The sequence below is a fragment of the Hemitrygon akajei genome, chromosome 5 (assembly GCF_048418815.1).
Source record: "Hemitrygon akajei chromosome 5, sHemAka1.3, whole genome shotgun sequence".
NCBI lineage: Eukaryota > Metazoa > Chordata > Chondrichthyes > Myliobatiformes > Dasyatidae > Hemitrygon > Hemitrygon akajei.
The window spans coordinates 182,112,085-182,125,312 of record NC_133128.1 but is presented as its reverse complement, the minus strand read 5'-3'; the positions used below and the strand labels follow the sequence as shown (position 1 = coordinate 182,125,312).

General features: G+C 41.6%; 1 protein-coding gene across 7 annotated transcripts in view; it reads left to right on the top strand.

Annotated features, from left to right (window-relative positions):
- LOC140728536 (RNA-binding motif, single-stranded-interacting protein 1-like) overlaps positions 1–13,228 on the top strand; it is a 289,752-nt gene that overhangs the window by 145,535 nt on the left and 130,989 nt on the right. The window contains exon 1 of one of the 7 annotated variants that reach the window (XM_073047400.1): positions 2,587–2,936. The exons of the other annotated variants lie outside the window; for them this stretch is intronic. Coding sequence (XP_072903501.1) covers positions 2,892–2,936 — 45 coding nt within the window. The 5' untranslated portion in view covers positions 2,587–2,891. Of the gene's footprint in view, positions 1–2,586; positions 2,937–13,228 lie in introns of those variants that run through there. 7 annotated transcript variants of the gene reach the window in all.

Sequence of the window (13,228 nt, the reverse complement as noted above, 5' to 3'; positions counted from 1 at the left end):
TGAAAGGCTTATGATATGAGGAGCGTACGATGGCTCCGGGCCTCTGCTCACTGGAATTCAGAAGAATGGCGAGTGACCTCATTGAAACCTATCAAATGTTGAAAGGTCTCGATAGAGTGCATGTGGAAAGGAAGTTTCCTATAGTGGCGGGGGAGTCTAAAACCAGAGGGAGCCTCACAATAGAGGGAGATTATTTTAGAACAGAGTTGAGGAGATTTTTTTTAGCTAGAAAGTGGTGAATCTGTGGAATTCCTTACCACAGGCCACTGCGGAGGCCAAAACATTGGGTGTATTTAAGGCAGAGATTGATAAATTCTTGATTAATCAGGGCATGAAGGCATATGTGAAGAAGGCAGGAGACTGGGGCTGAGAGGGAAAATAGATCAGCCACAATGAAATGGCAGAGCAGACTCAATGGGCCAAATGTCCTAATTCTGTTCCCATATCTTATGATTTTGTATCTCTGAGTAAAAGGAATAAACCCCAGAAGAACTCAGCATGCCAAGTGGTGTTTACAGTATGGAGGCAAGAGAGTATTTGAAGTTTCAGGTCGTGACCCTCTACCAGGATTGAGTGTGTACGGGGAAGATAATCAAAACAAAGAGGTGAGAGGGAGAACTGAGATGAGGGAAGTTCAGTAACAGCTGGAACTGGACGCGGGTGGATGTGGGAACTGTATACCCATGACTGTGTCGCGACCCACAGCTACACTCTGCTAATTAAATTTGCCGATGACACTACATTGATTGGCCTTATGTCTATCAATAACGAGATGGCCTACAGGGAAGAAGTCATCACCCTGACACAGTGGTGTCAAGAAAACAACCTCTCCATCAAAGTCGCAAAAACAAAGGAGCTGGTTGTGGACTACAGGAGGATTGGAGACAGGTTTACCCCTATTGACATCAATGGATCCGGGGTTGAGAGGTAAACAGCTTCAAGTTCCTCGGCATCCACATCACTGAGAACTTCACGTGGTCTGTACAAACCAGCAGTGTGGTGAAATAGGCACAACAGTGCCTCTTTCACCTCAGACAGTTGAGGAAGTTTGGTATGGGCCCTCAAATCCAAAGAATTTTCTACAGGTTCACAATTGAGAGCATCCTGACTGGCTGCATCACTGCCTGGTATGGAACTGTACCTCCCTTAATCACAGGACTCTGCAGAGAGTGGTGTGGACAGCCCAGTGCATCTGTAGATGTGAATTTCCCACTATTCAGGACATTTACAAAGACAGGCATGTAAAAAGGGCCCAAACAATCGTTGGGGACCCAAGCCAACCCAACCACAATCTATTCCAGCCGCTACCATCCAGGAAACGGTACCGCAGCATAAAAGCCAGGACCAGCAGGCTCCGGGACAGCTTCTTCCACCAGGTCATCAGACCGATGAACTCACGCGTCATGACTTGAGTGTACTCTATATTACATTGACTGCTCTTTGTCACAAATTACTATGATTGCACATTGCACATTTAGATGGAGACGTAATGTAAAGGTTTTTAGTCCTCATGTATGTGAAGGATGTAGGAAATAAAGTCAGTCCAATTGGGGGAAAGTGGAGAATAATGGACATTAACAGCCGGGTGATGGAGGGAGTGTAGAAACAATTGGTGAAGGAAAGGCAGAAACCTATAAAAACATGGGCAGATGGATCTAGGTAGGGAGGGGCAATGAGGGGATAAGGTTGAGATGGGTTGCAAGGCAATAAGTGGTACAAGGGAGGGCTGAAGGGCAGATGGACTAGATGGGGGAAGAAATCCAGATGGATAGCTGGGTTGGTGATGGACAGATGAACTGAAAACCTAGGTAAGCTACTAAGACTGGGAAAAGAGGGCAGGGAATATGGGTTACCTGAAATTGGAAAATTCTACATGCCTTTGGGTTGTAGGCCTCCCTAGTGGAACAGTGTTCCAGTTTGTGTTTGGCTTCACCTTGACAGTGGTGTAACTCCAAAATAAATTTTGTGATACGCACAGCATCCTGTGAGACTGCGGAGACTGAGACGTGCGTATTTGGCCTGACCGGTACTATCCTAACTGATTAATTTTAGTTGTCCAAAAATAAGGAAGAAAATAATTAGGATCAATCACATTTATTTTTTTCCCCTCACATATTTTATTGCCTGTTTCTATCCAAACTCCGCACTCATTACTTTTGTGTTCATGATTCACGCGTCGTTCCTTTTTGCTATTTGCCGGTCAATAAAGGCCTCGTATTTTTGTGCTATTCGACTTTTTAATCAAGGGCGGCTCTACCTGCATTTTAAACGACCTGTAATCGCGTTTATAAAAGGAGACCGATGCGATCTCTCTCGCCAGGAAGATTTGATGGTTAGTGTTTGGAATGCGAAGCATTTATGTCGGAACCAACCATTTTATTGAAAGGAGTTTGGTTCTATGTTCAAAGCCACGTATGGGAAGCTACGTTAAAATATACCGACGAAAGTCAGTTTTGGTATTACAGTTAAGTTCAACAAAGAAAAAATGACTGTGGGTTGTACAAAATACGCAGAGTTAACGTGTTTGTGGTTTAGCTTGGTATTGTGACATCCCTATGTCTAAACTTGTAATGGCCGCGGCCACAGTAGGTGGGATCGCTGCTGCGGGGAGCCATAAACTCGATCAATGAGGGCGAACTGGCCGAGTCGCCGAAGTTGCATTTGAAACTTAGTTACACTGTTACAAAATTTGGCAGTGTGTTGATTTAACAGGCAACGAGTAACTAAAGGACTGCCCGCGCTCGGCAAAAGGATCAGAGAGTCTCCCCACCGTCACCGGCTGTAATACTTCCAATGATAGAAGTTACCGTGTTGCTGGAACAGTTTGCATAAAGGGAGCACTGCCGCTGATTGTTACCTGACACATTTGGAATATTATTATATTTCAGAGAATGATCTTCCCAAGTAACCCCGTAAGAAATGCATCTCTCAAACAGGTGGGCTTTAAACCTTCATACTTAGAAAATTGTCTTTATTTAGATTAATAATTGCTGCTTCATATAGAGTCACGCAAATAAATGAATTCTGTCGTAACTGGTAATCCTGTTACATTGGACTTGGCGGCTCTGCTATTTCCAATTCAAAAATCAACAACGTACAGGGCACCGCATACAAAGACCAGGCTCTGGCATCGAACGGAATTAAAGGCTAGATTGTATTTTAATCATTACTGAAATCATCAATGACTCCTAACCTGAAGGATGAATACACGCAAAAGTATGAGATACGCATTGCTGTGAAATGCCTCTTTTCTATTAACCCTTTGGTCACAGGGCAACAAAGCTTCCATTTCGGCTAATGATAATAGGTGGAAAATTTTCTTCGTAGAAGGGAAGAGTTCATTTCTGCGAACTTGTAACATTTGTTGCGCACAATGTAGATATTTTACGTACACAGTGGAAATGAGCTGAGGAACAGGAAATACAATTTGGCGCACACTACATGGTTTATCACTTGGAACAAAAAAAATTCCAGAGATAAAATGGCAGTTTAAATGTATCAAGCTAACATATTGAACATCCAGCATCGTGTTTCAGTCATCGTTTTTAAGTCCCAGTTTTTATTGTTTAAAAAAGCTTTTTGAAACTTTCAGATTCATTATGGCCTATTAAAGGCTGGGAGATTTTTTTTAAATGGTTCCCTTTGTGAGAAAACGAGTTGTGTTTTGGTAATGAAATGAAATATCCTGTCATTTTGAACCCACTATTTTTTCATTTATTTTGACTTTTGCTTAAGGATGTAAGCTTTTCCTATCCGGTGAATGTTCTTATTTAATAGTTTTCTCCTTTCCCGGAGGTGCTTGTGTTACTGATGACAATAGTAGTTGCTATTCCTTCGATCCTCACTGTTACTAGTTTCTGTTTACAACTGTGCTCTATTTCAATCAAAGTAAAAGTGAGTAGTCAGGGAAAAATAAAAATAAACAAATCCAATGTGACTTTTGTGTAAAGTTGGGGTAAACAATTATTTGATCAAGTGCATATCAAATGGTTGTGCCATATTGTGAGAGAGAAATCATGGCACTGAAGTAACATGAATAATTATTTAATCTAACAGTTAGAAAGCTATTGTTTTAAGTCCATCATTCACTTGTAGGTAAAATTATTTACTATTAATTAACTTAGTTTAGAGTATAGGAACAGTTTAACTGAGAAATATATCAACCACCAATCATAAAATTGCATTGTACTGTGATTAGGATTTTAGGATCTGTGTTCTGAAATTCCATTGTCTGATTACGTGTTTGGCTCTGTCGATGATAATGCTGAACCTATACACTACTGTCACTTCAGAAGTGTAGTTTTTCTTAAAAGTGTATTTGGAAGAAATCTGTAGAAGATCTGGTGCTTAAGATGTTGAGATGCACTGGTGTGGATGAATTTGCAATGGGTACTAACTTCATGAAGCCATTCGTGATGGAGATTATCAATAGGTACTCAGCTGATTTTCACTTGAGTGCATATTATTATTCTGTTGTGTGCACAAGTGAGGCAAATGAGAGTGGAAATGCACAATTTTGGAAGGTGGATCCAGCTAAGTTCATTCTGAATATACAAGTATTGGTTTAATTTAACTATTGTTTAAACAAAACCTGTTTTAATTTCTTTTAATGCAAGTTGACATTCCAATGAACTAATTAGTATGCATTTCAATTTTATTTTTGTATCTAAAACTGATACTTTAATGATATAAAACAAGGGCTGTGTTTTCCATTACAAGGCTTGCTAATAACAAGTTTAGAAATTACAGATTTCGGAGCCACATTTCTGTTCTTTCATAATGAGTAAAAACTTCATTTGCCCATGATTTATCATTTCAGTCTTTTAAAATGGATTACAGTTAAAACACATGGCTCTTGTCTCCTCTGTATTAGTGTGTTTGCTGGCACAATAGCATGGGGTGTCTGCATTGAGAATGAGCAAAGCTTTGTGGGCGAGGCCTACAATTGGAAGGGCTGTGTAATTTCTTTGCGGATGTGACCAACCCGCCTGGTCTGGAGCAAGCTGATAAGATGCTCCTTTTTACATGCTTAGTCTATAGACTGAAAGGCTTGAATGGGCTGACAGATTCAGGAAAACAAACAGGCTTTCAGTACTTAAATGACAAGGGAAGCAGTCAATATGTGGGCACCAATTTGACATGAAACCCTGGACATTCATCGGCATTCCACTTGGAGATTCCTTTTGTCTGCGTTTAAACCTCTGAGGTTGCATTGATAATGTTTGTAACCACATTGATCAACCAGATGATTAATTACTGCTGTTTATAAACAACCAAAAAATTGCAGCTTCTGGTATCTATCCTGTCTTTGAAATACATGTTAATGCTGCTCCCAGTGCATGAGAGAATTTTCAATGTAATTAAAATATTGACAATTTTATGTATATTTGGTGCATAAGTTCAGTACTGTGCAAAAGTCTTGGAGCCATGTATATAGCTGGGGTGCCTAAGACTTTTGCACGGAGCTGTATTTATCAACATGGAGGAGAGAGCAAGTTTGCAAATGTGGCAGGAGGTAAGGATGTTGGGAATGGTGAGGGTGGAGCGCCGTGGCAGGGGTGTGGGACAGGTGGCGGAGAAGGAAGGCCAGAGATGTGTTTGGCATGTGTGCAGATAAGCCCAGACCTGAGACACCAGGCAAGGTCATTTGAATCCAACCAGTTGGTTTATTGATCATGACAAAATGTCCCTTTGGTACTTCCCACTCCCTCCCCTCTCAGAATCAGGTTTATTATCACCGGCATGTGATGTGAAATTTGTTAACAGCAGCAGCAGTTCAATGCAATACATAATATAGAAGAAAAATAATAATAAATAAGTAAATCAATTACAGTATATTGAATAGATTAAAAAGCCTGCAAAAGCAGGAATACTGTATATTTCTTTTTAAAAAGTGAGGTGGTGTCCAAGGAATCTGATGGCAAAGGGGAAGAAACTGTTCCTGAATCACTGAGTGTGTGCCTTCAGGCTTCTGTACCTCCTACCTGATGGTAACAGTGAGAAAAGGGCATGCCTTGGGTGCTGGAGGTCCTTAATAATGGACACTGCCTTTCTGAGACACCGCTGAAGATGTCCTGGGTACTTTGTAGGCTAGTACCCAAGATGGAGTCGACTAAATTTACAACCCTCTGCAGCTGCTTTTGGTCCTGTGCAGTAGCCCCCCTCCCATATGAGACAGTGATGCAGCATGTCAAAAAAATGTAAGTTTTTGAGTGTATTTGTTGACATGCCAAATCTTTTCAAACTCGTAATGAAGTATAGTCGCTGTCTTGCCTTCTTTATGACTACATCAATATGTTGAGACCAGGTTAGATCATCAGAGATCCCTTGCCCTTTTCTCAACCATGATTCCCCTTTCCTTGACCCTCTTCCCATTCTCAATCCACAATTCTTGACCCATATCAGAATGAGGTTTATAATCACTCGCATATATCATGAAATTTTTTTTTCCTGTGGCAGCAGTGCAGTGCAATACATAAAATTACTTCAGTACTGTGCAAAAGTCTCAGGCACCCTAACGATATATATGTGCCAAAGACTTGTACAGTACTGTAAAAGGTAAAAAAAAACAATCATGATACTGTTAGGACAAAGCAATCTGTATTTGATTGACTAAATGCATTCCTTCATTAGTCAAAGACAGAAGTATTTCTGAACTTGTTTAAACTTGTGTGAGTTGTACACTTGGGTATTGTAATTTACTCAAGTTCTGCATGGCAGCCTACCAAACTATAATGGATAACTTGAAAGAGCACTTAGCTTTTGAGCAAATTGATATCAAAAAACAGATTTAGTTAAAATGATTATTTTGTTTCCTTGATTTTATTTGTTTTGTTGTTTTTATTTTGAAATGCCAGAATGAGGTGTATGTAAATTTGTTCTTCATCTGCCAAGAAGTTAACTTCTGATCTGAACTTCGTGTAGTTTGGACTTGAGTGTCCATTGTGTTTCCAAATGAACTAAATCTGCATTTCAACCAGTTGAACAAGATAGTATGGCCAGTGAGAAATTTAATAGTGATCATGCTTGTCTGCATTAGGTATGTTTTTTTTTACTTTGCCTTTTTAAGTGCTTGTCCAAATGTGCCACCATTCTCGAGGAGACATTGGATCATACACACTTGGCAAGTTCCAAAACAGAAGTTGGGTTTCAGCAGAGCAGCCGTTGTGGGAGTGTGCCAGTGTCAGAGTGGGGAGTTCAGGCTTTGGCTTATCGAGGTTTCCTTGAGGATAGGCATAGGTTGTAGGTAGAATCTTATTGCAGATTTAGAGAAGTGGGGACACCAGGCAGGACAGAGGATCCTTGTGGGATCTGGGAAGGCAGGGAGACCTCCAGTGTCCCCGATGATGACACCTGCAAGGTGTCTCTTGCTGCTGCTGCTTCTAACAGACTGTGTTATGGAGTTGGAGCTGGATCAACTCCAGATCATTCAAAAGGCTGAAGGGTTGATAGACAGGATGTACAGGGAGGTAGATACACCCAAGGTGCAGGACACAGGTAACTGGGTAACCATCGGGGGGGGGGGGGGAAAGGGGATAGGTAACAGAGCAGAGTACGTGTGGCTGTTCCCCTCATCAACAGGAATACTGTTTTGGATACAGTTGCGGGTGGGTTGACTTGCAAGGGGAAGTCACAGCAATCAGGTCTCTGGCTTTAAGTCTGGCTCTGGGTCCGAAGGGAAGCGGGGAGAAGAGATGAGGTCCAGTGATGAGTGATTCATTGGTTTGGGGAACAGACAAGAGGTTCTGTGGATGAGAACCCCAGATGGTATGTTGCCTTCAGAATGCCTGGGTCAGTGACGTCTCCGATGGAGTCCACGGTGTTCTTGAATGAGTAACCAGAGGTTGTGGTCCTCATCGGTACCAGTGATGAGGTCCTGCAAAGTGAGTTCAGAGAGTTGGGTGCTAGGATGTCAGAACTTCCAGGGTTGCTACCTGTACCACTATTGAGGCCAGAACTAGGAAGATGAAACAGTTTAACACATGGCTAAAGCGTTGGTGTAGGATGGACGGTGTCAGATTTCTGGATCATTGGGCTCTCTTCTGGGGAAGGTGGGACCTATACAGAGGAGACGGTCAACTCCTGAACTGGAGGGGGACTGGTATCCAATCAGGATTGCCTGCTGGAGCTGCATGGGAGGAGGAGGGTACGGTTTGAACTAGAGTTGCGGGGGGAATGAGAATTAGAGCGCCAGAACAGGTGATAGTTGTGGGGAAAGGTGTTGTTAATCGTATGGACAACGTCAGGAATCAAAATGGCTGAACATGGTGGAACTAATATTCTGAGCTGGTTCTATTTCAATCGAGGAATATTGTTGGAAAGGCAGATGAGCTTGGGGCATGGATCAGCATGTGGAATTATGACATTGCAGCCATTAATGAGACTTGGTTGCAGGAGGGGCAGGACCAGCAGCTCAATATTTCAGGGCTCTGTTTTTTGAGACGTGACAGAGCAGGAGGGATTAAAGGGGGAACAGTGGCATGACTCATCTGGGAAAATGTCACAGCAGTGCTCAGTCGGGAAAGAATGGAGAGCTCGTCTGCTGAGACTTTATGACTAGAATTGAGGAATAAGAAAGGTGTGACCATGATATTGAGATTGCATTATAGACCTTCCACCAGTCTGCGGGATTTAGAGGAGTAAATTTATTTAGAGATTGCAGATTGTCGCAAAAAAGATGAGGTGATAAGTAGGTGTTTTTAACTTCTCACACATTGACTGGGATTCCCATACTCTAAAAGGGCTGAATGGGAAAGAGTTTGTCAAATGAGTTCAGGAAAGTTTCCTTAATAAGACAGTGCCTATTTAAAAAGTATTCAGCCCCCTTGGGAGTGTTCATGTTTTATTGTTTTACAACATTGAATTACAGTGAATTTAATTAAGCTTTTTTGATACTGATCAGCAGAAAAAGACTCTTTTGTGTCAAAGTGATAATAGATCTCTACAAAGTGATCTAAATTTTAGATATAAAACACAAATAATTGATTGCATAATTACTCACCCATTCAAGTCAGTATTTAGTAAATGAACCTTTGTCAGCAATTGTAGCCTTGAGTCTGGGTGGATCGGTCTCTATCAGCTTTGCATATCTGGACACTGCAATTTATCCCCATTATTCTTACAAAACTGCTCAAGCTGTCAGATTGCACGGGGATTGTGAGTGAATGTCCCTCTTCAAGTCCAGCCACAAATTCTCAATTGGATTGAGGTCTGGACTCTGACTTGGCCATTCCAAGATATTAACTTTGTTTTTAAGCTATTCCTGTGTAACTTTGGCTTTTTGCTTAGGGTCATTGTCTTGCTTAAAAACAAATCTTCTCCCAAGCTGCAGTTCTCTTGCAGAGTGTATAATGTTTTCCTCCAGGATTTCCCTGTATTTTGCTGCATTCATTTCACCCTCTACCTTAACAAGCCTTCCAGGGCCTGCTGCAGTGAAGCATCCCCACAGCGTGATGCAGCCACCACCGTGCTTCATTGTAGGCATGGTGTCATCCAGCTGACCTCAGAGACTCCCACATGACTCTTGGGAAACTCTGAGGTTTCATGTGAGTTTTTTCGACAGTGACTTTTCTTTGCCACTCTCGCATAAAGTTGCAACTGGTGAAGTGTCCTGGCAACAGTTGTGTACACAGTCTCTCCCATCTCAGCCACTGAAACTCCTCCAGAGTTGTCATGGGTCTCTTGGTGGCCTCTGTCACTAGTCCCTTTGCATGGTCACTCAGTTTTTGAGGACAAATGATTGACTTAACTGTACTCCAAGGGATATTCAGTGACTTGGAAATTTTCTTGGATCCATCTCCTGCCTTGTGCTTTTTAATAATTTTTTTGTGGAGTTGCTTGGAGTGTTCTTTTGTCTTCATGGTGTCGTTTTTGCCAGGATACCGACTCACCAGCAGTTAGACCTTCCAGATACAGGTGTAATTTTACTACAATTAATTGAAACACTTTGACTGCACACTTGTCTCCATGTGACTTCTAAAACCAATAGGATGCACCTGTGATGATTTGGTGTGTCATATTAAAGGGGCAATGAATTGTTTTGTGCTTTATATTTGTAATTAATTTAGATCACTTTGTAGAGATCTGTTTTAACTTTGACATGAAAGAGTTTTTCTGTTGATCAATGTTGCAAAACTTCTGGGGGGGGGGGTGGGTGAATACTTTAAGTAGGCACTGTATGGGAACAGAATTAGGCAATTTGGCCCATCAAGTCTGCTCTGCCAATTCATTATGGCTGGTCCATTTTCCCTCTCAGCTCCAATCTCCCAGTATCCCTTTATGTCTGGACTAATCAAGAGTCGATTAACCTCTGCCTTAGATATTCCCAATGGTTTGGCCTCCACGGCCACCTGAAATTTCCCAGATTCACCACTTTCTGGCTAAAGAAATTCCTCCCCATCTCTGTTTTAAAAGGACTCCGCTGTATTCTGAAGCTGTGTCCTTTGGTCTTGGACTTCCTCACCATAGAAAACATCCTCTCCACAACCACTCCACTGTGGTCTTTCATCATTTGATAGGTTTCAATGAGGTCACCCCTCTTTTGAATTCCAGTGAGTAGAGGCCCAGAGCCATCAAACACTCTTCATATGACGTCTTTCAATCCCAGAATCATTTTTGTGAACCTCCTTTAAACTCTCTTCAATATCAGCACATTCTTTCTTTGATAAGGGGCCCAAAACTGCTCTCAATACTCGGAGGAATCACCAGTACTTTATAAAGTCTCCACATTACATCCTTGCTTTGATATTCTTCTCCTCTTGAAATGAGTGCTCACATTGCATTTGCCTTCCTCACCAATGACTCAACCTGCAAATTAGCCTTCAGGGAAGCCTGCACAAGGACTCCCAAGTCCCTTTGCACCTCAGTTTTTTGTACTTCCTCTTCATTTAGAAAATAGTCGATCCTTTGTTTAAGGAAGGCTCTAAGAATAAGCCAGGAAATTATAGGCCCGTGAGCCTGACATTAGTAGTGAGAAAGTTATTGGAATGTATTCTAAGGGACTGGATACATGAGTATTTGGAAAGACAGGGATTGATTAAGGTTAGTTATTATGGCTTTGTGCGTGGTAGGTCATGTCCAATTAATCTTAGTTTTTCGAGGAAGTTACCAGGAAAGTTGATGAAGGCAAAGCAGTGGATGTTGTCTACCTGGACTTTAGGAAGGCCTTCGACAAGATCTCTCATGGAAGGTTGGTCAAGAAGATTCAGTTATTTTGCATTGAAGATGAGGTGGTAAATTGGATTAGACATTGGCTTTGTAGGAAAAGCCAGAGAGTGGTAGTAGAGGGTTGCCTATCTGACTGGAGTGGTGTGCCACAGGGAGTGGTGCTGGGTCCTTTGTTTGTCATTTACATCAGTGATCTAAATGATAATGTGGTAAACTGGGTCAACACATTTGTGGTTGACACCAAGGCTGGGGAACGTAGTGGAGAGTGAGGAAGACTATCAAAGCTTGCAGTGGGGGAAAATGGGCTGAAAAATGGCAGATGGAATTTAATGCAGACAAGTGTGAGGTTTTGCATTTAGTTAGGACCAACCAGGGTAGGCCTAACATGATAAGTGGTAGGACACTGAGTAGTGTGGTAGAACAGGGGTATCTGGGAATACATCCATAATTCCTTGAAAGTGGTGTCACAGGTGGATAAGGTCCTATAAAAAGCTTTTGGCACATTTGCCTTCTTAAATCAATCAATTAAGTACAATATTGAAGTTGTATAATAAGCTGGTGAGGACTAATTTTGTGACTTGTGTGCAGTCTTGGTCATCTACCTCCAGGAAAGGTGTAAACACTGAGATTGAAAGAGTGCAGAGAAAATTTAAGAGGATATTGTTGGGTCTTGAGGACCTGAGTTACAGGAAAAAGTTGAATAGGTTAGGATTTTATTCCTTGGACTGTAGAAGATTGAGGGGAATTTTAAATCAGAATCAGATTTAATATCAGTGGTATATGTCGTTAAATTTGTTAACTTTTTGATAGAGGGATACAAAATTAGGGGTATAAATATAAATAGGGCCGGGTGGCAGGATGGGTTTATCTGTCTATCAAAGGAGGTGTAACGGGCTCCTTCCCCCTGCTAGTCTGCAAGTTAGTCTTGGGCAAGGTGTAGCATTGTAGTGTTTTATGACACAATGTCTCTAAATGTAGCTAGTGAAAATTATTCCATCACTCCCTTCCCCACCCCCACAGCAAGTTTCAGATATCAACCACTTTCTTCAAGGCAGGGAAAAATTTCTCAAATTCACATTTAATGTGCTTCTCTTTTGCCTTCAAACTTTAATCACCTCATGAAAAAATGATTAATGTGAATTGCCACTATTTCTTGGATTTCAACTCTATGCAGTGTTTCAATTTTAATTGCGGCTATTTGCTTATTAGATTGGAGTGTCTCCACAGGATGTACTGAAAGCTTTAAAAATCTAATTTTGTATACCTTGTTCTAAGCGTATTTAACAGTACAGAAAACCAATGTAGAAGTGTGTTTATGTTGAGCACTTTCCTATTCATGCTAATCCCAAGCCTGCTTCTTTTAATTGTAGTTTTGCGTCCACATTCACAATGCAGATGATTCCTCATACACTCGGACCCTGCGTAACGCCATCCCGCATTGCTCTTGATTCGTTACAACACGGTTATTCAGTTCTTTATTGAAATCTTTTAAAATGACAAAAATTCATTCTAAACAAGACTTAAAACTTCTCGAGCAGCTGCCATTATAGTGGACATTCAACCAGCCAATGAGAGCGCTTTACAGTTGCTCTGCGCCACTCACAGCCAATCACATATTAGTTCATACAATGCCTGCCCCCACGTATGTAAATATTTTTGCTCCTTCACTGATTTATTCCTTTTTTTTCACCCATAATATCTGGAAAATGGCCTGCAACTTTCAGTGAGGGTGGTGCATCTAAGATGTCTAGGAAAAGCATCAGCATGTCGGTGAAACTGCAAGTGACAGGGTGTGAGGATGTTGAAGAGTTACTGCATTCTCATGGTGAGGGGCCTTAACAATGACGAGCTCTGAGAATTGGCAGAGCAGCTCATCCTGGGTGAATCTGAGGACCCAGATGGGGAAGAGGAATCACCAGCAGGAAACCTCGCCACAAAATTCCTCAGCAGTAGCGTCACCACGATCACACAATTCACGGACCAGTTCTTTGACCCTGACTGGGAATGATGCAATAAGGCAAAGCGAGACATTCTCGGCATGATTTCCTGTTACTGAGAACTG